The 27938-nt window shown below is 42.8% G+C and overlaps 1 protein-coding gene across 1 annotated transcript in view; it reads left to right on the top strand.

Moving 5' to 3' along the window:
• The first annotated feature begins 305 nt into the window (after nt 1-305).
• vat1 (vesicle amine transport 1) overlaps nt 306-27938 on the top strand; it is a 42834-nt gene continuing 15201 nt past the window's right edge. The window contains exons 1-2 of the mRNA XM_002932511.5: nt 306-848; nt 22867-23074. Coding sequence (XP_002932557.1) covers nt 423-848; nt 22867-23074 — 634 coding nt within the window. The 5' untranslated portion in view covers nt 306-422. The remainder of the gene's footprint in view (nt 849-22866; nt 23075-27938) is intronic.

Raw genomic sequence — 27938 nt, 5'->3', positions numbered from 1 at the left:
TAGAAGCAGGAGGGCCACTGACATGGGGCCCACCAGGAATTCTCCTGATTTCCCTGAGGGCCAGTCTGACACTGACTGTCAGCACATAGCAGCACCAGCACCACAGCAGACAGATGTACCATGCCAGTGGGTAGCAGTAAGGTGCGCCCCAGGTACTGCCTAGGGCGCCATTAGCCGCCAGCACTAGGTGCCTGCATGTGTTAGTGAGTGTGGGTGATGGTTCCCCCTGGGGATGAACTAGGCGTGTGTGTGCCCCCACCTCGGCGCTGTCTCTTTAACTAGGCGGGATAAAGGCCCGTCAGCTGCAACGGCCCCTTCCTCCCAATCCTCAGCTGACGGGCAGCCGCTCTTCCTCCCACTCTCCCATTGTATCGCTCCTCAAACAGCGAGATAGACACTCACTAGCCAGCAACAGACCAACCATGTCTGCACAAGCCAATGCCCCTACCCAGCCTGAGCAGCAGCCGCCTTGTGAGGATGTCAAGCAGGCTGAGGAAAGTAAACCCGAGGAGCCTCAGCCCCAGGAGCAGCAGCCAGATACAGCGGCGGAGGCAGCAGCACCAGCACAGGAGGAAGAGGCGGCGGCGGCTCAGCCCGAGAAAACCTACAAGTCCTTGGTCCTCTCTGCCCATGGGGGCTATGATAAAGTTAAGCTGCACACCAAGAAGGGCTCGCCTACCCCTAAAGCCGGCGAGGTGCTGGTCCGGGTCAAAGCCTGTGGGCTGAACTTTGCCGACTTGATGGCCAGACAGGGAGTGTACGATCGGCTGCCGTCCCTGCCCGTCTCTCTGGGCATGGAGTGCGCGGGCATCGTGGAGGAGCTGGGAGAGGGGGTGACTGACAGGCAGGTGAGTAGGCAGCTCCCTTAGGAGTTGGTTGCACCTTATATGCCTCTGTACCGCCAGCTATATATACAGTCTCTGCTCATGCAGCAAGGGTCGCACACCTGTATCTGCCATGCAGCAAGGGTCGCACACCTGTATCTGCCATGTAGCAAGGGTCCCACCCCTGTATCTGCCATGCAGCAAGGGTCCCACCCCTGTATCTGCCATGTAACAAGGGTCACACACCTGTTCCACTCTGTGGCTGCTGCTCCCTTGCACTGGAACCTGGGCTGCTATGGGCTTCATGTAGCAAGGGTCCCACCCCTGTATCTGCCATGTAGCAAGGGCCCCACACCTGTATCTGCCATGCAGTAAGGAACACACCCCTGTATCTGCCATGTAGCAAGGGCCCCACACCTGTATCTGCCATGCAGTAAGGGTCCCACCCCTGTATCTGCCATGTAGCAAGGGCCCCACACCTGTATCTGCCATGTAGCAAGGGCCCCACACCTGTATCTGCCATGTAGCAAGGGCCTCACACCTGTATCTGCCATGCAGTAAGGAACACACCCCTGTATCTGCCATGCAGTAAGGGTCCCACCCCTGTATCTGCCATGCAGTAAGGGTCCCACCCCTGTATCTACCATGTAGCAAGGGCCACACACCTGTATCTGCCATGCAGCAAGGAACACACCCCTGTATCTGCCATGCAGTAAGGAACACACCCCTGTATCTGCCATGCAGTAAGGAACACACCCCTGTATCTGCCATGCAGCAAGGGCCCCACCCCTGTATCTGCCATGCAGTAAGGGCCCCACCCCTGTATCTGCCATGTAGCAAGGGCCCCACACCTGTATCCGCCATGCAGTAAGGAACACACACCTGTATCTGCCATGTAGCAAGGGTCCCACCCCTGTATCTGCCATGTAGCAAGGGTCCCACCCCTGTATCTGCCATGCAGTAAGGAACACACACCTGTTCCACTCCGTGCCTGCTGCTCCCTTGCACTGTAACCCGGGTTGCTATGGGCTTCAGGGATAGCTCCTATCTTCTCTTTAATCTCACTCTTTCGATGATCCCCGGAGCTTTTCGGAGAGTAGCCCTTTGGAATCACGGGGGAGGGGGTGTAGATGGGGAGTTATGGGCTTTTGCACTTCTACTTTTACTAATTGGCCGCTTGAAAGAAGCTCATCGTTTCGGTTCGGAAAGAAATACTAAGGTAGAATCCCCCACCCCGTGCATTCTAATGATGGCGCGGCCGCTCTGTCAGAGTAGCGGATTCACTGCTAACAGTAGAAGCTGAGGGACTGGAAAAACGGATGGGCTTTGTCTGAGCGCCACACCCCTATCCCTGTTGCGCCTCACTCGCTAGGCCTTTTCCTCACATCCCAGTAAGTGGCTGTTGCCAAGCCTGTCCGGCACTCCTGTCCCTTATACTGTAGCCTCCGCTTTGCCTTGGCTTCTACAATCCCTGTATATCCCTACCTACAATATCTATATGCCCCTGCCTATAATCCCTGTATATCCCTACCTACAATATCTATATATCCCTGCCTACAATCCCTGTATATCCCTACCTACAATATCTCTATATCCCTGCCTATAATCCCTGTATATCCCTACCTACAATATGTATATATCCCTGCCTACAATCCCTGTATATCCCTACCTACAATATGTATATATCCCTGCCTACAATCCCTGTATATCCCTACCTACAATATGTATATATCCCTGCCTACAATCCCTGTATATCCCTACCTACAATGTGTATATATCCCTGCCTACAATCCCTGTATATCCCTACCTACAATGTGTATATATCCCTGCCTACAATCCCTGTATATCCCTACCTACAATATCTATATATCCCTGCCTATAATCCCTGTATATCCCTACCTACAATATCTATATATCCCTGCCTACAATCCCTGTATATCCCTACCTACAATATCTATATATCCCTGCCTATAATCCCTGTATATCCCTACCTACAATATCTATATATCCCTGCCTACAATCCCTGTATATCCCTACCTACAATATCTATATATCCCTGCCTATAATCCCTGTATACCCTACCTACAATATCTATATATCCCTGTCTATAATCCCTGTATTATCCCTACCTACAATATCTATATATCCCTGCCTACAATCCCTGTATATCCCTACCTACAATATGTATATATCCCTGCCTATAATCCCTGTATATCCCTACCTACAATATGTATATATCCCTGCCTATAATCCAATAGTTATGTGCATAAGTAATCATGGGTGGGGAAGTAGGTATGCATGGTATCTGTGCTTAATAGAATACTGATTTCAGTGTCTGTATAATGGCTACATGGGGATGGGGTTGCATTTTTGTTTGTAATCATAGCCATTTATACTGGTGTCTCACCTGCCCATGCTGTTCCCTGTTGAGATCCCTATGGGGTCAGTGTAGCCCTATTGGAAGTCCCATCACTGTTATTACAGGCATTTTTAAGTAGGACATAACATGGGTGATTCGGGTGTTTCCTCAATGGCAGAAAAGCTATCTATGCTTGATTTGCCATGTGTTTTTAGTAGTCAGAAAATACAGCACCAAAACAGCCCGCCCAGTGGCATTACTAGGAGGATTGGGAAGACAGGGAGTATTGGACTGTGGGGTCTGCTGTATCCCCTAGGTGGCAAGTCCAAATGACTAGCAAGCTGTAATAACACTCAATTGTGCCCTTGGCCAGTCCACATAAGGCACATCCTGTGTATCATCACCCCAACCCCTTTGTGACACTGTCATGCCACTTTACTACACTGTTCCACCCATTTATGTCACAGCCCACCCACTTTCCATGTTTCAGCTGCATATACAAAAATATGGCCACCCTACAAATGAGCAGTGGGTGTGTCACCCAGTGGAATTATGGGATAGTGCAAGGTTTATGGGAAATTTTCTATTGAAGCAGCAAAAAAAATGAAGAATTTTTTTTTTCTTTATAACTGTATAATGCAATGGTAAAAAAGGTATGTGATCTGGTTTGATTGGTGCAACCGTGCCTGTGAAAATCCTCCCCCCTCCCCATTAAGCAAGATGAAATACCATATTACCAGGACTTCACATGGATGCTTATACACCTAATTTAAAGCTAAATAGTAGGTTAGGGCATTAAATGGAAACTGCCTTTCAACCTATCGCCCCCTAAAACTTACATGGTCTTGTAAGAAGTTTGCAGGAAAAGGGGCGAATTCAGCTTTGCAGTACAGGTAAGGGACCCATTATCCAGAATACTCTGGACCTGGGGTTTTCCGGATAAGGGGTCTTTCCGTAATTTGGATCTCCTACTTTAAGCTTACTAAAAAAATTATATAAACAGTAATTAAACCCAATAGTACAAGGTTCTGTTTTATTATTACAGAGAAAAATGTGAATTATTTGATTACAATGGAGTCTATGGGAGATGGCCTTTCCGTAATTCTGAACTTTCTGGATAATGGGTTTCCGGATAAGGGGTTGAATACCCGTGCCTTAATTTATTTTGTGATGTTGGACTTGTGCCTTAATACATGCACCAGCACCACTGCAAGTACCACTATTTTGGTGTTAACATACACTTAGGGCCCAGGTCCAATCTGAGGATGCACAGATTACACACTTCTTTAGCTGGTGAAGTTTGGAATTGCTACTACCAGTGTTCAGATTCCCACAAAATAAGATCCCATTATGCCAGGAATTCACCATATAATTCAAAGGGACAAAGATTTGTAGCTCTCTAATGTTCAAAAAAGCAGTGATTGATGTGGCTCAGCTACAGATGTCAGACTAGCTGGTTTGTAAATCTTGGGTTTAAACTGTTACATTGAATACTGGAATTAAAGGACATGTAAAGCCTACATTTGCCTACAATGTATATCAGTTGGGCATGTCTCCCCCATCCAAATGGCATTATTTATACTACATATATCCCCTCCACTTGCTAGCACCCATCACATTTTCCTAAAGCAAATAGCAGCTTTCACCTGGTGGCCATTTTTCCTCTGATACATAATCACATTTAAATCTGCAAACAGCATACACAAAGACGCTTATTCAGCATACATTTCATCAAGAATACAGACTCAGACAGAACTGTTTTTGATAAAAGTTCTGCTTTGTTTGAGCTGAACGCAGGGGAGTTGGTTGGGAGAAAACAATTGAATCAGACAGCTAGAGCTGAGTTTCTATGGGAACCAGCAATGCCATCTCTTTACTGGCTGCTAGACTGAAGGGCGTGTTTAGTAATCTGAGTTTAGAACAACTGAGCATGCCCACAAGCCAACAGCCAAAGCAAATTCCTGAGGGAGGGGGGGCAAGCGGGTTTACAGGAGGAGAAGGAAAACTAAGTGATTAAGGAGATGTTGCTGCCTTACTATTAACCTCTGGACAACCAGTGTGGCAGGTATTGAAAGATTTCAAAGAGGCTGTTCACTGATTACATTTTTGTGTGGGGGGTTTACATGTCCTTTAAATCACCTGCCCTTTTAGGGCTCTGGCACACGGGGAGATTAGTCGCCTGCGACAAATCTCCCTGTTCACGGGCAACTAATCTCCCCGAAATGGCATACGCGGCGCTGCGATTTCCCTGAAATCGCGGAAGTTGCCTTGGGGGTGGGGGATGGCATTTCGGGGAGATTAGTCGCCCGCGAACAGGGAGATTTGTTGCTGAAGTGCCCTTAAAGGAGTTAAGTTATCTTATTATCAAAGCTGCATATTGTTATTTAATAGATGAGTCTGAAAAGAAAACGTGTCCATCAGTTGCCAATGCAAAGGAAGGCAAATACATCAAGCTAAAGCCTAAAAACAAATTAAACACTTTTTCTTTTTGTTGAAAAAATATAACCTGGCAGTAGAGGTGCTTCAAAGAGAGAAGTCTTCAACTTCACAGCTCCCTGGCCATACATGCTAAGATCCGCTCGCTTGGCGATATCGGGCAAATAAAGGATTAATTCGGTTGTTTGGCCCTGTAGGTGCAGTCAGTTCGGGGACCGCATCAACAATGTTTTAACCTGCCTGATCGATATCTGCCTGATTTCAGGCCAGATGTCTGGCAGGCCCGCCGTTCGTGCCCATACACGGGCCGATAAGCTGCCGAATCTGTCGAAGGGACTGATATCGGCAGCAAGAATTGCCCGGTGTATGGCCATCTTTTGTGTCAGCATGGTTTTTTCTGCCAGATTTAGTTGCTTTGTGTGAGAAGATGAACATGAAACTAAGCCGATGGGGTGGTGGGGGATGTAATATACTTTGATTTTGCTAAAGCATTTCATACAGTACCAAACAGAAGGTTACTGATTGTATTAATGAATATCACGTGGAACATACTTGCTTGGATAGTGATCTGGCTGAAAGGTGTGAGTTTTTTTTCAAAGAGTGCTGATGTTCTAGTTTGAACAATTGTTAAGTGTACTTCAGAGGTCTGTCTTTTGACCATTGCCTTTTACTTTATATTTAAATGTCAATTTTGCACTGTGAGTATTATGCCTTTTTGCTGATGATACTTAATTGAGCAAAATAGGTTCCATGCAGTTTTTTTTTCTCTCTGCAGAGAGATTTGAATGGGAAAACAGGGTTCAATGATGATAATGCAAGGTTATGTATTTAGAAAACTCCAGAGCCCTTAGGATTCTTAAAATTTTAAAAAAAAAAAAAATTCTTAAAATAACCTGATGTTTGTAAATCCAAGTACCGTATATACTCGAGTATAAGCCAATCTGAATATAAGCCGAGGCACCTAATTTTACCTAAGAAAACTGGAAAAACTTATTAACTCAAGTATAAGCCTAGGGTGGGAAATGCAGCCGCTACTGCCAAGTTTCAATAATCAAATTATTTAATAAAAGGACACTCGCAAAAAGTGTGTAAGTAACAGGAATGATACTGAGAGTTCTACAGTGTATTAAAGCTCTCAAAGATAGAAACAAAGATATTTACATGTTTAAATTATACAGAACCATACACAAAGAAACGGGCATCTTACACTTCTTATTTGTGCATTTACATGACTCCACTATGAATTGGTGGCGACAGATTGTTGGGAGGGGCTGGGGAAGACCCGGCGGTCTTGGTACACATAGGTACCAATGACAAAGTTAGAGGAGGGGGGGAAGTCCTCAAGAACGATTTTAAAAAGCTAGGTGCGAAGTTGAGGGCGAGGACTTCCAAGGTAATTTTCTCAGAGATATTACCTGTGCCACGAGCAACATTAAGAAGGCAGCGGGAGCTTAGGGAGATTAATGCGTGGCTGAGAGATTGGTGTAGGGAGGAGGGCTTTGGGTTTCTCCAGAACTGGGCTGATTTCTCAGTCGGCTACAGGCTCTTTGCCAGGGATGGGCTGCACCTCAATGATGATGGGGCAGCTGCTTTGGGGGAAAAGATGGCTAGAGGGTTGGAGGAGATTTTAAACTAGGAGTGGGGGGGGGAGGGTGCAGAGGGAAATTCTGTGGTAGACAGGATAGATGAGGTAGTGGGCATAGTAAGGGAAAATGGGGGAGGAGACTTGCTTCGGGATACTGATAATGGCAGGGAGGCCCATAAGTTGTTTACACGTCATTCTCACGCCGGAACCAGTATTAAATGTATGTTTACCAATGCAAGGAGTCTGACTTGTAAAATGGGAGAGCTGGAGGTACTGGCGTTGGAGCGGAAATATGATGTGATTGGAGTTGCTGAAACTTGGTTGAATGAGTCTCATGACTGGGCAGTTAATATTGGGGGGTATACATTGTTTCGGAGGGACAGGGGCAATAGAAAAGGAGGAGGAGTGTGTCTGCTCATTAAGCAGGAATTAAAAGCAAATATTAGGGAGGAAGTGATGGGGTTAACAGAGGGAGCTGAATCCTTATGGGTTGAGCTTCTCACAGATAGTAAGGAATCTACCAAACTAATTGTAGGGGTATGCTATAGACCCCCTAATGTAAGCGAAGAGGAGGAGGCCCAGCTCCTGTTGCAAATAGAAAAGGCTGCTAGTTTGGGGCAAGTGATAATAATGGGGGATTTTAATTACCCTGATATTGACTGGGGCAATAGTACTGCCAGGACAGTAAATGGGAACAAGTTTATAAACTTGCTGCATGACAACTTTATGTCACAAGTTGTTGAGGAGCCAACCAGGAACCATGCTATACTAGATCTAGTGATCTCTAATGACCCAGAACGTATAGCAAATGTGCAAGTGGTTGAACCCCTGGGTAATAGTGACCATAATGTTATTTCATTTAATGTTTGGTGCAGGAAACAAATTTACACGGGGGCAACAAAGACAATGAATTTTAGGAAGGCAAATTTTAGCTCCTTAAGGGCAGCGCTTCAGGGCATAGATTGGGGCATTATGTTTTCTGATAAAAATACAGAGCAGAAATGGTTGTCATTTAAAATGATATTAAATCATTACTGTTCTCAATTTATTCCATTAATAAGAAAAAGTAGAAGTGTTAAGAATCACCCTATGTGGCTTAACTCTGAGGTAAAGAAGTTAATAGGGAAAAAAAGGAAAGCTTTTAAGAAATATAAGTCAGAGGGGACAGTAGCTGCGTTTAATGATTATAAACACTATAACAAGTGTTGTAAAACAGCAATCCGGAAGGCAAAGATAGAAAATGAGGAGCGCATCGCGGCCGAGGCCAAGACTAACCCCAAAAAGTTTTTTAAGTATATTAATAGTAAAAAGATGCAGGTTGAGGGTGTGGCCCCATTGAGTTATAATAACAATATGGTTACAGCGGATACAGAAAAGGCAGATGTGCTTAACCAGTTCTTTTCTTCTGTGTATACAGTAGAGGAGCCAGTGGGACAAGTCCCACCCAATAGCTGCACTGTTGCCTCAGCTCCAACTACACAGTGGTTGGCACAGGATATGGTGCTTAAAGGGTTACACACGATAAATGTAAACAAGGCACCTGGGCCAGATGGAATACACCCTTGGGTACTGAGAGAGCTAGGGGCAGAATTGCAGTGGCCCTTGTTTCTGATATTCTCAGACTCTCTTTTATCAGGTATGGTACCTAGGGATTGGAAGAAGGCGAATGTCATTCCCATATTTAAAAAGGGAGTAAGATCTCAGCCTGGCAATTATAGGCCTGTAAGTTTGACATCCGTGGTGGGCAAGTTATTTGAAGGCTTGTTAAGGGATCACATTCAAAATTATGTAGTGGAGAATGCCATTATGAGCAGTAATCAGCATGGCTTTATGAAGGACAGGTCATGTCAGACCAATTTAATTGCTTTTTATGATGAGGTAAGTAAGAAGCTGGACAGTGGGGATGCAGTAGATATCATCTATTTGGATTTTGCCAAAGCATTTGATACCGTTCCCCACAACCGACTGCTTTCTAAGCTAAGGTCTATTGGTCTTAGTGAAGTCGTTTGCACATGGATAGAAAACTGGCTACAGGATCGGGTACAGAGGGTGGTTGTTAATGGTACATTCTCTACTTGGAATAAGGTCCTCAGTGGGGTCCCTCAAGGTTCTGTACTGGGTCCACTTTTGTTAAATTTGTTCATAAATGACTTAGGGGAGGGTATTATGAGTAATGTATCAGTGTTTGCAGATGACACAAAACTCTGCAGACCAGTCAATTCTATCCAGGATGTGACATCCCTGCAGCAGGATCTTGACCAACTGGCAATCTGGGCAGCTAAGTGGCAGATGAGATTTAATGTGGATAAATGTAAGGTCATGCACCTGGGATGTAAAAACATGCAAGCCCCGTATACCCTTAATGGGACTGCACTAGGCAAATCCATAATGGAGAAGGACCTTGGAGTCCTTGTAGATAATAAACTAGGCTGTAGCAAGCAATGCCAAGCAGCAGCTGCAAGGGCAAACAAGGTTTTGAGCTGTATTAAAAGGGGTATAGATTCACGGGAGGAGGGGGTTATTCTTCCCCTTTACAGAGCGCTGGTAAGGCCCCATCTAGAATATGCTGTTCAGTTTTGGTCTCCAGTGCTCAAACGAGACATTACTGAGTTAGAGAGGGTCCAGAGAAGGGCAACTAAGCTGGTAAAGGGTATGGAAAGTTTCAGTTATGAAGAAAGACTGGCCAAGTTGGGTCTGTTTACACTGGAGAAGAGGCGCTTAAGAGGTGACATGATAACTATGTATAAATATATATAAAGGGATCATATAATAACCTTTCTAATGTTTTATTTACCAGTAGGTCCTTCCAACGGACACGAGGGCACCCACTCCGTTTAGAAGAAGGGAGGTTCCATTTAAACATTCGGAAAGGATTTTTTACAGTGAGAGCTGTGAGGTTCTGGAATTCCCTCCCCGAATCAGTCGTGCTGGCTGATACATTATATAACTTTAAGAAGGGGCTGGATGGATTCTTAGCAAGTGAGGGAATACAGGGTTATGGGAGATAGCTCTTAGTACTAGTTGATCCAGGGACTGGTCCGATTGCCATCTTGGAGTCAGGAAGGAATTTTTTCCCCTCTGTGGCAAATTAGAGAGGCTTCAGATGGGGTTTTTGCCTTCCTCTGGATCAACTAGCAGTTAGGCAGGTTATATATAGGCATTATGGTTGAACTTGATGGACGTATGTCTTTTTTCAACCCAACTTACTATGTTACTATGTTACTATGTTACTTTCTTTGTACACATCGAAAAGCAAAACTTCTGCTTACCTCATATCTTACTACATGCCCTCAAAGGTCAAAATGCTCAGTGTACCACAAGGCTTTTCAGCAACCTCACTGTAAATAAGTTCTGTAAATTCTAACACCGTTTTGTAAGATCCAACTTACAAAAATTGCAGCTGTTGATTTATAAATAAATCTTTCTCTTCCTTTGTGCTGTGATTCTGTTTTACTAAAAACGAGGTTTCGCAAGGTTTTCAGCAACCGCGCACGTCGGTTGAAAGTGCATGCAGAAGAGCTTAAAGGGAACATTAAACTCTCTGTTACTCTTTTGCAATGAGAGAAACTGACATTTATTAAGGACACTAATATGTATGAAAAATGTTGCTTCTGCGTGAAAAGCCAAATTGTGAGGTACAGGGCATGTATGCCAAGCTTTGTCTTTTTCATGACTCCACTAAACCTATATTTATGTAAAGGGGACGTCGTGCCGCCAACACGCCCCCCCCCCCCCCCCGTGCATGGCCCGAGCACTCTCAATCCTACCAACTAGTACTGCTGCAGGCACGTTGCGCCGCCAGCCAGCCAACCCCCCCCCCGTGCGTCGCCCGAGCACTCTCACTCTCAATCCTACCAACTAGTACCGACACAGGCACGTCACACGCACGGGGGGGGGGGGGGGTGCTACGTGCGGCGCTACGTGCCTGCGGCGGTACTAGTTGGTAGGATTGAGAGTGCTTGGGCGCTGCCCGGGTGGGGGTGGCGGCGGCCCGACGTGCCTGTTACATAAATATAAGTTTACTTGACGTGAGTATAAGCCGAGGATTCCTTTCTAAGCACATTTTGAGTGCTGGAAAACTCGACTTATACTCGAGTATATACGGTAGCTCTGCGAATGTGTCTACATGTGCTCTTCATTTATTTCTAGAGGTCTTTTCAGCATGGCATTTCCTACTATTTTTAGCAGGCCTTCTCTGTCGATATCTTTCGCTGCATACAGGTATAGGATTGGTTATCTAAAAACCTGTTATCCAGAAAGCTCCAAATTACAGGAAGGCCACCTGCTGTAAACTCTATTTTAATCAAATAATTCAAATTTTTAGTATTGTTTTCCCTTTTATCTTTAATAATAACAGTACCATGTATGTGATTTAAAACTAACAAGCAGTTAATACCTATTGAAGGAAAAACTATCCTAGTGGGCTTATTTAATATTTAAATTATTTTTTTAGTAGACGTAAGGTAAGGAGATCTGAATTATGGAAAGATCCAGAAAACCCCCTATTCAGAAAACCCCAGGTCCCGAGCATTCTGCATAACCGTCCCATACCTGTACTGCCCCAATTTTGTTAAGGGGGCAAATTGTGTGAAAAACAATATTGTGAATTGTACTCATCCAAATATAGAAGGAATGTGCTTTAAAACGGTGTTATGGGCTGATTTATTGAACATTTCTCCAAAAGCCCTACCAGTCCCACCCATCTGTTCCTCTACTTGCTGCCTTCTTGTCCAGGCTGTGCAGGGAGGCTGGCAGCACTCTGCACACTGCACTGTATGATAGGAACCAATCGGCAGCAAGGCTGGACTTGAGGACAGGGTGCCCTGAGTCCGGCTGTAGGCAAAAGCTAGTAGGCAAAACACTTGATCGTTTTCTGTGCCCAATAAAGATTGTCTTGCTCTGCTATGTACCCTAGCAAACAAACATCCCCAACACAAGTCATTCTGAGTGCTCATCACAGTTGGTAGGCTCCTTCTGATTGCAACAGATAGCATCACAAGGATCCCTTGTGATATGTTTTGGCTATCATATGAAATCTGACGTTCTAGCACAAATTTTTATTTGGCAGTAGTTTTTCCTCTTCTTTTTTTTTTTTCTTTTTCTGCACTAAACGGGGGGAAAAAAAGCTCACGCTGACTGCAGCTTCTAAAAATGATCTCAACCAGCCAAGTTCATACCGGAAGTGTCTTAAAAGTAGAGATTCTAATCCCTTGCATTTGCTATCAGTTCTTTATTTCTTGGAGTCTGAAGAGCTGAAGATAAAGGGGCATATTGAGCCCCTGAAATAGTTTCCGACTGCCATTTTGTATTTTGGGTAATAAAACACATTTTCTCTTGACTTAAATAATGTCTTTTTGTGGACAATTTCTTTCTCTGTGTGCATGCATATATTTTAGTGTAACACTCTACACTGAATTTTATCTTTTAGCTTTTTTGGTAGAAAGAATCTTCAGGAAAAGTGAAATGTGCCTTAGTATTGCATCCCCATATGTTTTTGTAATTAAAAAGAAAGTGTGGGGGAAAAGGCTGGGTGCATCAAAGGAACAGGAAAAATTTGAAATAAAAACATAGCTATCTTAATTCCCAGTAAAAACAGGGCCGATCATATGCTTTGTGTATCGTAGCCCCAGGCTACCTTTTCCCCTGGGGCAAAGAACTTATCCAAGCCCCTCTAATTTAACTACATGCACCACTGAATATAGCTAAATTAAGAAATCAAGAAATTAAACTATTGGCATCTTTTGCTATATTATGGTACATGTAGTTTTCCCTGTGTATTGAACCCTATGCCCATGGATTTCTAGATATATTTTACCCCTGGTATTGCAATTAAAGAAATGTTTTATATCATAAGTTAAACCATGTAAAGGTATAGGATCCCTTATCCGGAAACCCATTATCCAGAAAGTTCCGAATTATGGAATGGTCGTCTCCCATAGACTCCATTCTAAGCAATTTTTTCTGGAAATTATTTCCTTTTTCTCCGTTATTATAACACTGTACCTTGTACTTGATCCCAAATAAGATATAATTCATTCTTATTGTATGCAAAACAATCCTATTGGGTTTATTCAATGTTTAAATGTTTTTTAGCAGATGTAAGGTCTGAAGATCCAAACTACAGAAAGATCCCTTATCTGGAAAACCACAGGTCCCGAGAATTCTGGATAACAGGTCTTATACCTGTACTTTTAAATCTCTGAAACACCTGTAGGAATTTAACATTTACGTTTATTCCTACCATGTGTATACCCTTGGAACACAACCATGTTGATTAGGTCTATATAGACTTAGTGGTATCCTGGAAGTTATATTTCTACCACTACCAACTCAAAAGAAGGGGTATACTCAAGGACCAACACCATATTTGTAACAAATTGCCCAGCACTTCCTAACACTTTGTACCACCAACAGCAAGAACATATTCTAATATTTTGAGCCATCTACCTGCCTTTCTATCAGTCCTTGTGTCTCCAAAATGTATGGGACAGCTTATAATAGGCTTTTTTCATGCCTTTTACTCTCTAACGGTTCTCAATATCCTATGTCCATCTAGGATAGATATCCTAGAGGGTCATAGCTTGCGGATTATTCTGATGGCCAATATATCCATGTGTGCCATAAGCTGGGGAGGGAGATTTATTCTTTTTTGCATTCAAGGGGGAAAATAAATATCATGACCAAACTTGTGCAGTTTTTTTTCCCATTACATATTTTTTTCTCTGTATCAGAGCACTGAGATCTGAAAACCTGTTAAGGAAGAGAGCTTTAAGGTGGCCATACACGCACCGATATTATCGTACGAAACCTCGTTTCGTACGATAATCGGTGCGTGTATGGCATGTCAGCGAGCCGACCGATATCGCAGGAAGCTGCTGAAATCGGTCGGCTCGCCGATCGGCCAAGTTAGAAAATTTTGATCGGGCGCCATAGAAGGCGCCTGACCAAAATTCTCCCTTCAGAGCTGAATCGGCAGAAGGAGGTAGAAATCCTATTGTTTCTACCTCCTTACCTGCCGATTCAGCCCTGAATGGTGTGTGGCGGATCTGACGATGTTTCGTGCGACCGACGGTCGTACGAAACATCGTGAGATCGCCACGTGTATGGCCAGCTTTACTCTCAGTCATAAAGCAAGGCAAAGCTGCTGATTTAAGAGTAAGGAAGGAAGTCCATACCCCACACAATCAATGTAATTATAGATTCTGTACTTGCAGTGCGAACTGTAAATTCTACTGGTGCTGACATTTGGGGAAATGAGTGCCAGCACTGCACAATTTATATTTCCTAGTCCTAACAATGCAAATGCCAACTGTGTGTTTACAGGCAATATGCCATGAGCATTTAACCTGCATAGCCAGCACAGAAATGGTTAAATATTGCAGTTAGCTCTCCGTAAGCTTCCCAAAATATGTTACCTTCTGTGCACTTTGCTTATGAAACAGTTGCCAAATTACTGTAACTCAGTCAACAAAGCTTTACTCTCCTTCTCTGCTTTTGCAGCCTGTTCTTGATTATATCAGAAGGCTTTGTACTTCCTTAAGTCTACTCCGCTGGTGCTTGGGTTAATGATGATCATATTAGCACAATTCGGAATAAATGTTGTATAAATGAGTATGCCGGCTACCTTCAAATGTACAGGACAGAAATAACTAGCACTGTATTTAATTTTAGATGACCAATCATTATTGTGCATGAGAAGGAATAACCATACCATTATGTGTATAAAGAGAATGGAGTTTTGTTTCCATTATCACCACCAGTGGCCAGGAAAGTGCATAGAGAAGTCACAGTGGGGTTAAGAAAGCTTTAGAAGCAAGTGCCTGCAGATGATCTCTGGCTGCTGTTTCCTGGCCAAAGCTCATGCCATTGTGCTGACTTCCTTAGATACAGTGTGCAGAACTTAACCCCTTTCCTTCTTTGCAGGGTGTTTGGGCCCAACTGAAAATCCAGTATGACAGCAGCATATCTTATTAATTATTAATCTTATTCCTGAACACTACTGAATTTCACATATTAAAGTACTGCTTAGTGTACTGGAAGGGCTTGGGCTTCTAAGTGTGTACCTGTTGACCCAAATTAGCAGGGTCTTGCCTGTCTGGAAACCAGAAGAGTACAGATATTTAATTCTGACTTCCCAAGTAGATAGGTTGACGTTACACTACATTGTATGTCTGATTTGGTACAAAGGGACATAATGACTCCATTATTATCCTTTATATCCTTCTAATACTCAAGCCTTGAATATTCTGTAAATTCTATTCTTCAGTTATAATAATCGGTGCTTAGTGATATAATTTGTCACACGGCTCACTGATATTTGTGTATTATGATAAATAACCTAGCCCTTGTAGCAAAATATGAGAATATAAGAAGTCATCTTTGAGTACCGGAATAATATAATAAAAGGCATTACTATATTTTTACATACCCTGATTTTTAGTTTCCTCAATTTTACATTGTTTTTCTGTTGTCCCACCACTATATATTGCATTCCATTTTCCATTCTTTTGACTCGGTGTTAAAGAATGCATGAGAGCTGCAATTTAGCCACATCTGGGAACCCAAGGCTAAGAGTCAGGGTGATGGTGGGTCTCTTAAAGAACAAGTAACAAAAGAAACTTAACTCTGCACTACAGCACATTTTGCAACAAGTAACATTTATATTAATTTTATTTTTTTTCAGTTTCCTCATAACAAGCACTTAATCACCAATCCGCATTCCAGATTCAGTACAGAGAAAAACAAAAATATAGACAGAGCACTGGGATCACCTCTTCATTTAAAAAAAAAAAAAAATCACTTTTATTGTTTCCATTAAAAGCATCACAGAGTCCTATATAACAAGCTTATCGCCACTTCATCAGAAGAAGCTAGGGTGCCTCCCAACAAACGTTCATTTAAATACACACATCTACCCCCACCCAGATTGTGTATTAACCCTATACGTACAAAAAAAATTTAAAAATGATAAAAACAACATATAACCACATACATGATATATATCATATCAAGATTAGCCATAATCTTTGTTAACCAAAAGGTAGATATCTGTAAACATATTTCTCTTTATTCCTACCCTGTTTTTTGATTTCTTTTATTTTTTATATATATTTTTTTATCCCTTAATCTCTAGTTCTTACGTATATACAGGTAAGTTCTTCCCCATTGATTCATTGCATATTAACACAAAAGTAGTTTGCATTTATTATGTAGCTTTTAGCTCTACTAACTCCTTTATTCACCACTTAACCGTAAGAGGAGACTTCCCATTCCCTATTAAGACCACCATACTGTTCCACAGACTTTAGATGGTAAATCCAATTTCTCTAGAAGCTCTGTCAGTGCAGATGTTAGGGGTTTTGTCTTGAATCACCTCTGGAGGCAGGACAGAGAATTGAAACTTGGTGACTCCTGGTCCCTTCTACTGTGTATAGCTTGTCTCCACCCTCTCTACTTAGTTCTTTGTTCTGCCTCGGAGGTGAAGGACAGTTTTCCATTCTTTCTTTTCAATTTTCCCCCCTGCATCACTGCTGCAGACGCCATATTAATTGCTACATTGTGAGTACACAGTTTTCTGTTACACAAATAACATAAATTACAAATGGAAAAGGTTGATTCACTTACACTTACAGAGCGGTAGTATAATCAGCAAAGAAACAAAGGTGCAAAGTATGTAACCATTCCCTAAGGAAATCTAAAAGGTATTACTGCTCTGACTGCAGGCCTGTTTCAGAAACAACAGCCATAGCCGAGACTCCCATGCTCTCACCACAAGTACCACAGACTCGGCCTTCACAGGAACCGGCTTCAATACAAAACATCCCCCCTACCAATTCACCAACTCCACCACCAGCTGCAGCTAGTAACCAACCACCGATAGCAGAGGCCCTTGGAACCATGCCCTGGGAGCTAGATCCACCGGCCCAGACATCTACCCAGATGCCAGCTCAGTTTGGGGAATTTTTACACTTGATTATGAACACTGTTTAACCAATTCTCGGCCAGAGGGGTCGTGACAGAACCCGGGATAAGAAGAAGCGTAAAGCAGCTGTTATTTTAACATCTTCTTTAGAAATCTAAACTAGCATTTCCAGTTTTAAACTCTCTCACCCAAGCGATTGAGGTGGAATAGACTCAACCGGAGCGTCGTATTGCGCCCACACAAAGATTTTTCAAAACGTATTCCGTACCTTAAGAGCACCGAAAAAAGTGGGATTCAGCTATTGCCCAACTTTTAAGACAAACAGCCTTACCAGCCGAAGACGCTGCAGTTAAAGACATGCAGAGGGTATATTTACCCCAAGACAAGATTAACACATTAGTATCGACATTCTGTACCAAGGGGAGAATCTCGGCAGAGGACTGCTTGCACTTCCTGGACCTCATGGTATCAACATTGAAAGCCATACCCTTTGCCAGATTTCATTTTAGAGCATTAAGAGACAACTTCCTACAATACTGGAACAGGAACCATAAAGATCTGCGACGGATAATTCCCATTTCACAGACAACCAGACCACTCCACTGGTGGTGGACAGAGGACAACCTTCAACAAGGGAAGAGTTGGGCAGGCACTACCTAAGAAGTGGTGACCACGGACGCCAGCCTCCAGGGATGGGGGACAGTATATCAAAACCTCACACTCCAAGGGACCTAGTCCAGAGGAAAGAGCTTCCTACCCATCAATGTGTTTGAGCTACAAGCAATTGCATTCGCATTGGAGAACTGGTCAACGATCCTACAAGCCCAAGCGGTCCGAGTACAGTCCAACAATGCGACAGTGGTCACATATGTCCACAAACAAGGGGGCACCCACAGCAAATTGCCCTGCAAGGAACTATGGCTAACCCTCCATCACGATAAAGTGGTCCTTAGAACCGCACCAGGAACATGACATGAACCAGGATATAATACTACCCTCCTTCTGCCTAAGTCCAACGAATGAAAAAGAAAAAAAAAACTATTCAATAAATTGGATGTGGTCCGCGCTATTCGCATTTATTTGAAGAGATCATCAGATTATAGAAGTTCCGATAGTCTCCTGGTCTCCTATTCCACGGCTTACAAAGGGAGAGCGGTGTCCAAAAGGACTATAGCACGTTGGCTAGTTGACACCATTACTACAGCATATGACCAAAAACACACATCCAGGCCATTTAAGGTCAAAGCCCATTCTACACTGGCACAAAGCACATCATGGGCACTGCAGAACATGGCAACTGCAGAGCAAATATGCGAAGCAGCTACTTGGGTCTCACCCAATACTTTTTGTTAAGTTTTACAAACTGAATGTTTTTGCATCCCAGTCGGCTGTGTTTGGCCGAAAAGTTTTACAGGCTGCTGTGGTATTGTGACCAAGTACACTATACCTCGCATTAAGTTTTTTACCCACCCAACTAAGGGACAGCTTTGGGATGCCCACTAACGTCTGCACTGACAGGAGGGCCGCTAGAGAAAAGGGGATTTTGGACTCACCGGAAAATCCTTTTCTCGTAGGCCCGAACTGTCAGTGCAGACGTGCAAGTCCCACCCAGGCTGATTTAGTTTTGGCAACGGACCTCTTTCTCGCTATCTTTCTATCTTCTGTCTCTTGGCCTTCCTTCTACCTGTACTGTCTCTATCAACTGAGCTTACTAACAGAACTGAGGAGAGAGGGTGGAGACGAGCTATATACACAGTAGGAGGGACCAGGAGTCACCAAGTTTCAATTCTCTGTCCTGCCTCCAGAGGTGATTCAAGACAAACTCCTAACGTCTGCACTGACAGTTCGGACCAACTAGAAAAGGATTTTCTGGTGAGTCCGAAATCCTCTTATACTTATCTATTTAGATAAAACACCACATCCAAAAACGAGCTCTTCTCCCTGTCAGTTTCATAAGTAAAGTTGATGCCCTCTACTGCCTCATTACAATAATTTACAAACGCATACGCGTTTACATTCTCGCCGATGGGATGGCATTTCGTGGAGATTAGTCGCCCGTGCCAAGGGAGATTTGTCGTGGGCGACTAGTCTCCCCGTGTGCCAGAGCCCCCTTACATTACTTTATTTATTGGTTATTTATCAGAAAATAATAACATGCACATGCATACAAATGAAGGGGGGGGTTCACACATTCACAGCACTCGCGCTTACTTGCACACACATGCACACGCACACCACACGTTTTACACACACATTTACACAATTTTGTTTTTAGTTTTTTTCATCGCATCGGTTTTTTAAAATTTTTTGCCTGAAAAAAATGTTTTATTGCCATTGTGGATAGTGTATTCTCTAATCGTACTGCGCAATACCTTTTGTATGTTATTTCTGTGCTTTTATTACATTTTCTGTGATTTTGGTGCATTTCAAGTTTATTGTCATATACAAATAACAATGAAGCATCATTACTGTAATGAAATTTTTTTTGACCCGTGTTCCTCCCAACTTTACATAGACAAAAAAAAATACAAATATTAAATAGAATAAAAGTGTGCAGTAAAGGTACAAGTATTTGCATTCATTTTATTGCATTTTTAGCCATTTTATTGCTTGTTCAGTTATGCTTAGGTATTGTTCTCTTGATTTTGTCTGTAAAACTAATTTGCCCAAGCCAAAATACTCAAACTGATTCTGACTGGGGATTTTAGCAATTGTATTGCATTTCATTGTTCTTCGTTACTTGTCTTTGCCAATGGAAATTGTCTGCTATATATCAATTTGGGTGCCTCTGTATACCACATAGTTTGGTAAATCTATCATATTGGGCATCAAACTGTTCAGTAGACCCCTGATGTTCATATTAAGAATGCTTTATGTTGATGTGTTACAAAATGTGGGGTATATATTGCGTTAAAACGCAAGCTTTTGAGAAATTTCATAAATACCCTTTATGTTTAGCATAGGTTTGTAGTTTGCAGTAGAAAGATGTATTTACCCATTTTTGTTTCATCAGAATGTGTACTTTCTAGGGTCTCTGTACTTTTAGGGGGTCTTATGGCGCATAATACACATACTGTGAGCTTAAATTGCAGCATTTAGAGTGTCAGATGTGAAAATTCATATGCACTCTTTTCATTTGGGTGCCCCTGTAGGCCACATAGTTTGGTAAATCTATGCATATTGGGCATCAAACTGTTCAGTAGGCCCCTGGCAGTCCTATTTAGAATGTTTTATGTTGATATGTTACAAAATGTAGGATATAAAATAGGGTAAAATGCAAGCTTTGAGACAATTTTCAGAAATTACATAAAAGTTGCAACATTTAGCTTTGCTGTTTGGTGCTTTGCCATACAAAGACATATTTACCCATTTTACATTTGGCAGAATATGTATTTTCTGAGGGGTCAACTTCCCACTTTTACCACATTTATTTCTACTACGAAAAAATACACCTCCTGATTTATATGCCATGAAATATGTATACACTAACTTCCTTTTTGGGACCTCTAAATGCCAGATACATCGGGCATCAAACTGTTCAGTGGAACCTTGGCTTTCATATTTAGGATGTTTTTTCTTGGTACCTAATGTTATGTGGGAGATATGATGCTTGAAAGTGAAAGCTTTGAGGAAATTATTTAGAACTTTCATATTTTTTTTTTTTTTTTTTTAATGGAAACTGCCAAATTCAGAAAAGCATTCCTGGTACTTAGAAGTTAAAGACATGGTTACCCATTTCCGATTCGGTAGAATGTGTACTTTTTATGTGTATTTCTGCTACATGTGCCTGCGCCCGATCTTATTCCATTCATTCGGGTGCAGGTGCAAGTAGGAGGCGAAGGGTGGAATTTTCGGCAAGCGTTTTTCCGCTTGCTGAAAATATCCGCCCTATGCCTCGTCTGACATCAGCCTTAGAGTACATGGACTTGGCTGTAGCAGAGTAAATGCTACTGACTGACCAGGTGGGCCTGATTAGACTTGGCTGACTAATCAAAAAGCCTGAAAGCCTGGCTAGTTGGTCTTCAGGAGAGCTCTGACTGAGAGACATAGAGTGGTGTCTGTAAATCCAACGTACAGGAGCCTGTGTGCCTGTACACACAGTTGCTTGTGCAGAAGTCTGTAATATTGCTGCGATTGATGTGTCACTGGTACAGTATGGAGGAAGTCTGTTATACACACTCTTGTATACCTGTATCTGACTATATTGAAGTAAGATTTGTATCTACGTGTGTAAATTGCAGAAGGGTGACTGGCAGCTGATCCAAGCCTGCTGATGAGCAGCACAAAACTAAAATGCAAAAGAGCCTAAAGTGCTGTGTATATGAGGATATAAAGAATATAAACAATAAGCTGCTTTACTATATGTTCAAATGCAGCTTCATCAGCACCCAGCCCGGCTCCATTCCTTTACATAATTATTATTATTTATATATAAAGCGCCAACATATTCTGCAGCGCTGTACAATAAGTGGGTTTCATACATTGGACATACAGAGTAACATATAAAGCACCAATAACCAATACAAGAGGTAAAGAGGGCCCTGCCCAAAAGAGCTTACAATCTACTCTACTTTACCTTTGCACACGTTTGCTGTTGAGTGGTGTGGCCTCATGACCTGCCACAGCAAATCAGTTTTCAAAACTGCCTGTCTGGATTTTAAAGCTTTGAAAATCGGGCAGGATTGTGTCACCCAGCAAATCACTGGTGGCCATGTCATAAACCTGCTCCATGATATCACCATTCTCCCCTAAACCTCATCACCCTGTGCCACAACAGTAGCAGTACGACCACACTGCCGGGACCTGCTGGGGCACACAAATGGCAACACTACAGTTAGGTCTGATATATGTTGTAGGGTTGCTGCTATTTACCTGGAGATGACCCAGACAAGGGGCGTGCTGGGTTATGTAGGGGTGTAGTTGATGATGTCTAGAGTGGGCCATTGACTTATGGGTGGAGTTATGACAAGCCATGCAGAGATTAGCTGAAATTTCATTGAATCTGACAGTGGTTTGTCCGGTCTCAGATTTCTAAACCCAAGCAGACATCCTTATTAAAACTGGGCTTTTCTAGTTTATGATTAAGCTCTCTTGGAGCACAAAATGTGTAAGGCAATAAAGATGTTGCTAAAATAGTTTTTTTTAACTTACTTAGTTTTTTCACAAATAACATTCTGATAGTACATATGCTCATAGAAAAGGATCTCACCCGTAGTATAGGAGGGCCCAGGTGCTCATGCCCCAGACCTTCAGCCAAAGGGAGCCATCATGGATACGTCACAAATGTAGAGAGAGGGCAGGCACTCCGGTATTGTCGGTAATGAAAAGCGATTGTTCATGAGAAGTAAAAGTAAAATCAAAAAACTTTTATTAAGTTAACACATGATACAGAGAGCCTTACGCGTTTCATACCTCATGGTACTTAATCATAGCCTATGATTAAGTACCATGAGCTACGAAACGCGCAAGGCTCTTAGTTTTTTCACACCCTTGGCTGAGGGTCTGGCACACCTGGACCACATTCCACACTTGGTGAGTTGGTATATAGATTATTGGGCTGGACATGGTTACATTTGGTTTGTTTTATAAACTTCTGGAGTCGGCCATGACATATGGGGTGGTGTTATGATAAGCCATACAGGGATTGGCTAAAATTGTAATATTTGTAATATTCACACAAATGTTTTGCTTGTTTTTTTCAATTGTGAGGCCAAAATAATGACTTTTCCTCTGTCCCCAGGTTGGTGACAAAGTTATGGTTCTGAATCGTTTCGGCCTCTGGCAGGAGCTCATTTCTATCCAAACCAACCACACTTTCCTCATGCCTGATGGGATGAGTTTTGAAGAGGGGGCTGCCTTCCTGGTCAACTACATAACCGCCTACATGATTCTCTTCCACTTTGGAAACCTGAGACCAAACCAAAGTGTTCTTATCCACATGGCTGCAGGTAAACCTTCTTGTTGGATTAAGCATAATGCCATTTCCTAAATGCTTCATTAAAGGGGTGGTTAAATTTTAGTATTTTATAAAGTGGTGATTCTTAGCTTTTCAGTTGTTCTTCATTTTTAATTTCTTATAGGTTTTTAATTATTTGCCTTTTTCTTTTGGCTTTCTCCAGCTTTCAATAGGGGGTAACTGACCCCAGCAGCCTCTGTGAGGCTACAATTTTATTGTTACCTTTTATTACTTTTCTTTCTCCTATTTATATTCCAGTTCCTTATTCAAACCACTGCTTTAGTTACTAGGGTAATTTGAACCGTAGCAATAGTTACCTGCTACATATCCAGACTATAGCGCTGCTCAACAAAAAGCTATTTGAAAAAAACACAGAATATAAAAAGTGAAGACCAATTGCCCTTTGTCTCAGAATATCAAGCTCCATATCATACTTAATGTTCAAACAGCCCCTTTTACTCAGGAACCCATATCTTTAGGGATGAACTTGCTTTTGGTAAACTTTTTTTTTTTTTTTTTTTTTTACATAAACTGGGCTTTTCAACCCTGTCTGTATTAAATTTCATATTACAATTGTAAAATAAGGGTCCAAGTTCAAGGCAAAGGTTGTGGCAAACAGTAGAAACATACAGGTGTCAGAACCACAGACATTTTTGCAACTCAACAGAGACCACTTGGAACAGGAAGCCGAAGGAAATGCAGTACCGTGCATCTGACAGACATGCATGCGGTCTCGGGCAGTATTTGTCTGTCATACACCAAACCCCTGCTGCTATTTGCTTCCCTTTAAATATAAATGCACTGTGTATAAAGGGTTAAGTGGTCTGAGGTGTGAAGAAGTGAACAATGTGGGTGCTTACAGCCTGAGCCTGAGGTGTGAACAATGCAGGGATTAAAAGGTGTGAACAGTACAGAGGATTACATGTTTAATCAATACAGGGAAATATAGCCTGAATCTGAGGTGTGAACCATGCAGGGGGCAGTTAATCTTCAATACTGAGACCATTTAAAGCTTACACAAAGGTAAGCCATCAAAGCAGCCAGACAGGTGGGGGGCCACACAAAGGGTGGTCGTGGGGCGCATGTGTGCCATACTCTGCCTGCCCTATGCTGCCTGTGGGAGGTGAACCTTGCACAGGTTTGTTCTGGGAGTTTGTTAGCAGTTGGAAATAGCTATTAAATGGTCCCTAAGGTGTGTAATTATGTGCTGGGGGTTGCTGTGCTATCCACAGGGGATGAGGAGGCATATGCACTTAAGGGTGTGTCTTAATATGACATTTGGGGTTTTGCTGCGCTACCACCATTGTGATAACATGGGTGTTGTTTGAAGTGGATGCGGTTTAAAAAAGGAGAGTGGTCAAAACCAGCTTCCATTAGCGGCCCTCCACTATGTATGCTAGAGAAATTCTGGCCCTCGGCACCACAGAAGTTGGACAGCACTGGTCTATGGCATCTTGCAGCAGCCCCTGGGGCATTTGTCAGAATCCACAGATTGCCAGTCCGGGCCTGCCAAGCTCATCTGCATCCACCCTGCACATAAATGCCCACCATGTGTCTATATAGGGGCTCCTTTATAAATTTGCACCTGGGCAGTAACCTATACAAACAGTGATTAGCCAGCTGTAGGTTCAACACTGAAATCAATTACCTGATTGGTCGCCATTACTACCAAGATTAAATTTGCCCATTGTTTATAAATGACACTCGTGACATCTTTTACTTTCACTCCAATTGCCACACTATCAAGCAAGTTAATTTGGCCCAACACAAGCAAACTTCTATGGTACTGTAGGGTTCCCTAGAAATTGGGTCCCCTAGGATGGTTGCCCCCAGGATAGACCCCAGGGAGGGTAACACTTTAGTAGTGGGACACCTTGGGTGGTTTGGCACTATAAGGGTTAACAGGGAGTTAGCTTCCCTGCAGTTCAATAGTTAGGCCACAGGGTGCACACAGTATATAAGGCTGTGCAGCCATGTGCCTGCAGGTCTTTCAGCCTGGGACCCCTCTTGGATAAGAGGTACACCACAGGCCTGCATTAGACAGTTAGAGAGTTGTTATAGTCCACTCTAGGAGTGGGAGACAGGTTATCTAGTTGGGCAGCGTGGCCCCGACAGGAGGTTTAATGGATTAAGATCCACCAGCACTCATAGCTGGAGTCAGGGTATAAAGTGCTAAGTGTAGGAGATTTGCCTAATCCAGGGGTATCTAAGTGGAAGTACCGGGGTGAGGTCTGCTGAGGGGGTGTCCGCTTGGCGTGTAGTACCGGGAAGTGCCCTAGAGAGGGGCTTCTGGCGAGAAGTACCGGAGGGAACCCCTAAAGGGAATCATCTGGCGTGTAGTACTGCTAATATCTCGTGGAGAGAGGGTCTCTTAAGGAAGAGGGAGTATACCCTGACTGTCTCAGTGCTCCTGTGTGTAACCTGCCTGTCTGATACATCTGTGACAATAAATAAGTTCCACTGGTTAAACATCCATCCAGTGTCCTGTCTCTGCATACACGGAGGATCCACCTGCCTGGTAAGCAACTACCCCAGGGAGGGGGCAAGGTGCCAGGAGTGCTGGGAGTCCCCACACTGCAGTACAGTATCAAGGTCCCAGGAGGGGAGTTATAGTTCATTCTATCCCTATCCTGGGTGGAGGCACGCCAAAGTACAAAGTAATAGCTGTTCCCCAAAGTAAGCGGGGCTCAGGACTCCTGAAAGCGCCAAGTATAGTGATATATCAGCAGGTAGTGCCACATCTATTCATAAAGTGGGCTACAGTACTAAAATGGATTGGCCCATGTACTGAAGAGATACCACACAAGAGGCTCAACACTTATATGGCCACCTTTGCCCCTAAGAGCTGCAGCTGGTCTCTTCTAAAGAGCCTGTGCCATTTATTTGCATGTGTTTCTGTGAACAGCTTCATATCCATACTACTAGTTACAAGTTTTGAGTATTAATGGTTTGGTACAATTTGAATAACATCTACATTATTCATAGAGCAGAGTAAATTCCACAGAATGACCTCACTTCTGCCTCAAGTAGCTTCAAGTCCCGCAGGCTTCCTTTCCTTTTCCTGCCCATAATAACCTTTGTTCTTTTTCCAGGAACAGCTCTTCCTCTTTGGGTTCAAGCTTTGTTTTGCCAAGGGGATAAAGAGATCCGGCTACAAAGAAATTCAAACAAAAGTGAACCGATAAATTATCTCTTGGTTTAAACAATTGCGCCTAACTTTCACATCTGATTTTCCATGACTAGAAAGCTTTAACCTTTTGGGGTCATGACAGTCAGATTTGGATGGTTACAACTGAGGTGTCACAAAGATTTCTGTGAACGCTTTGCATATTCAAAGGCCATAGGACCGGGATCCCCAACCTTTTATACCCCTGAGCAACATTCAAATGCAAAAAGTTCATGGAGGTGCCAATAAAAGCTATAATTGGTTATTTGATAGCCCCTATGTTGACTGGAAGCCTGCAGAAGGCTCCTTTTGGCAATTACACTAGGTTTTTATGCAATCAAAGCTTTCCTTCTAACCAGAAATTAAAAAATTATCACCTGCTTTGAGGCTACTGGGAGCAACATTCAAAGGTAACATGTTGCCGACAAGCCGCTGGTTGGGGACCACTGTGTTTTAGGGTATTTCTCATTTATGGTAGTTGTTGAAAATGCAGTACCATAATCAAAAGAAGGTTTCTTGGAAACCAAAATATACATTTTTTTTTAATAGGTACAAATGTGGTACAGGTCCAGAATGCTTTGAACCTGGGGTTTTCCCCAGAGTAGGAATCATTCCATAATTTAATTCTCCATACTTGCAGGGGCATTGCTACCATGAGGCGAGTTGAGAAACTCACCTCAGGCGGCAGTGCCCGCAAGCTACCAGGGGCGGCAAGAAACCGCTCCAGGTAACTTAGAGATACAATTCCGATTTTTAAATCAACATTTCGTCTTATAGTGCAGAGAGCACTATTGTGGATCAAGTACAAGGTTCTGATTTTTCTAGGGTTTTTTTTTTAATGGCAAAAACGGAAATCTTTTTAAAAAATGTGAATTATTTAAAATGGAGTCTTTGGGGAAATGGCCTTCCCCTAATTTGGAGCTTTCTGGATAATGAGTTTCCGGATAGCTGATCCCATTGCTTTGTTTCTTTTGTCGCCAACCTGAGTGTTTGTTATGGGAAAACCATTTTACCAATATAAAATTGGAGTTTACTGTATGTATATAATTATGTAGATACCCCAAATGTGATAACATATTTTTCACTGTTAACTACTTTGGCAACGGCAAAGTAAACACACTGAGTGGGTTATGCGTCACAAAGAACACCAACATAAACCCAAAAATGTCAGATATATTTTGTAAGTAGATATCCTAAACAATGGGTGACCATGCTAAATGCCAAATCCATGCTTAACTGTGGTTTTGACAACATTTATAGGTTGAAAATGTGTAGTATTTACAGCAGTTCACATTTTTTCTCCCATAAGGACAAAAAGATAGTGTTACTCATGGTACATGCACCACCGGATTTCTTACCCGGGCGCCCCAAGGCCACCCCCATTCATCGCCCTCTACCTACATGACTTTTTAATAGGCATGATGAGCCAAATTGCAGAAAGATCCCTTATCTGGAAAAGCCCAGGTCCCAATCATTCTGGATAACTGGTCTCATACCTCTTGAATATTGTGATTTTTCCCCCCTTATAAAAACAGACTTTCTGCTTCTTTACATCAGCTTTGAGCCACATGGACACCTAGAGAACCACTTCCTGGTTGGAGTAACAAGGATAACCCAATATATAGCCAACTTTTCAGATATGTTTTTAGGATTATGAGCAAACAGAGTCTGAAAACAAGGCTCCGTGGCA

Source organism: Xenopus tropicalis, chromosome 10 (assembly GCF_000004195.4).
Source record: "Xenopus tropicalis strain Nigerian chromosome 10, UCB_Xtro_10.0, whole genome shotgun sequence".
NCBI lineage: Eukaryota > Metazoa > Chordata > Amphibia > Anura > Pipidae > Xenopus > Xenopus tropicalis.
This window is presented reverse-complemented; position numbering and strand designations above follow the sequence as displayed.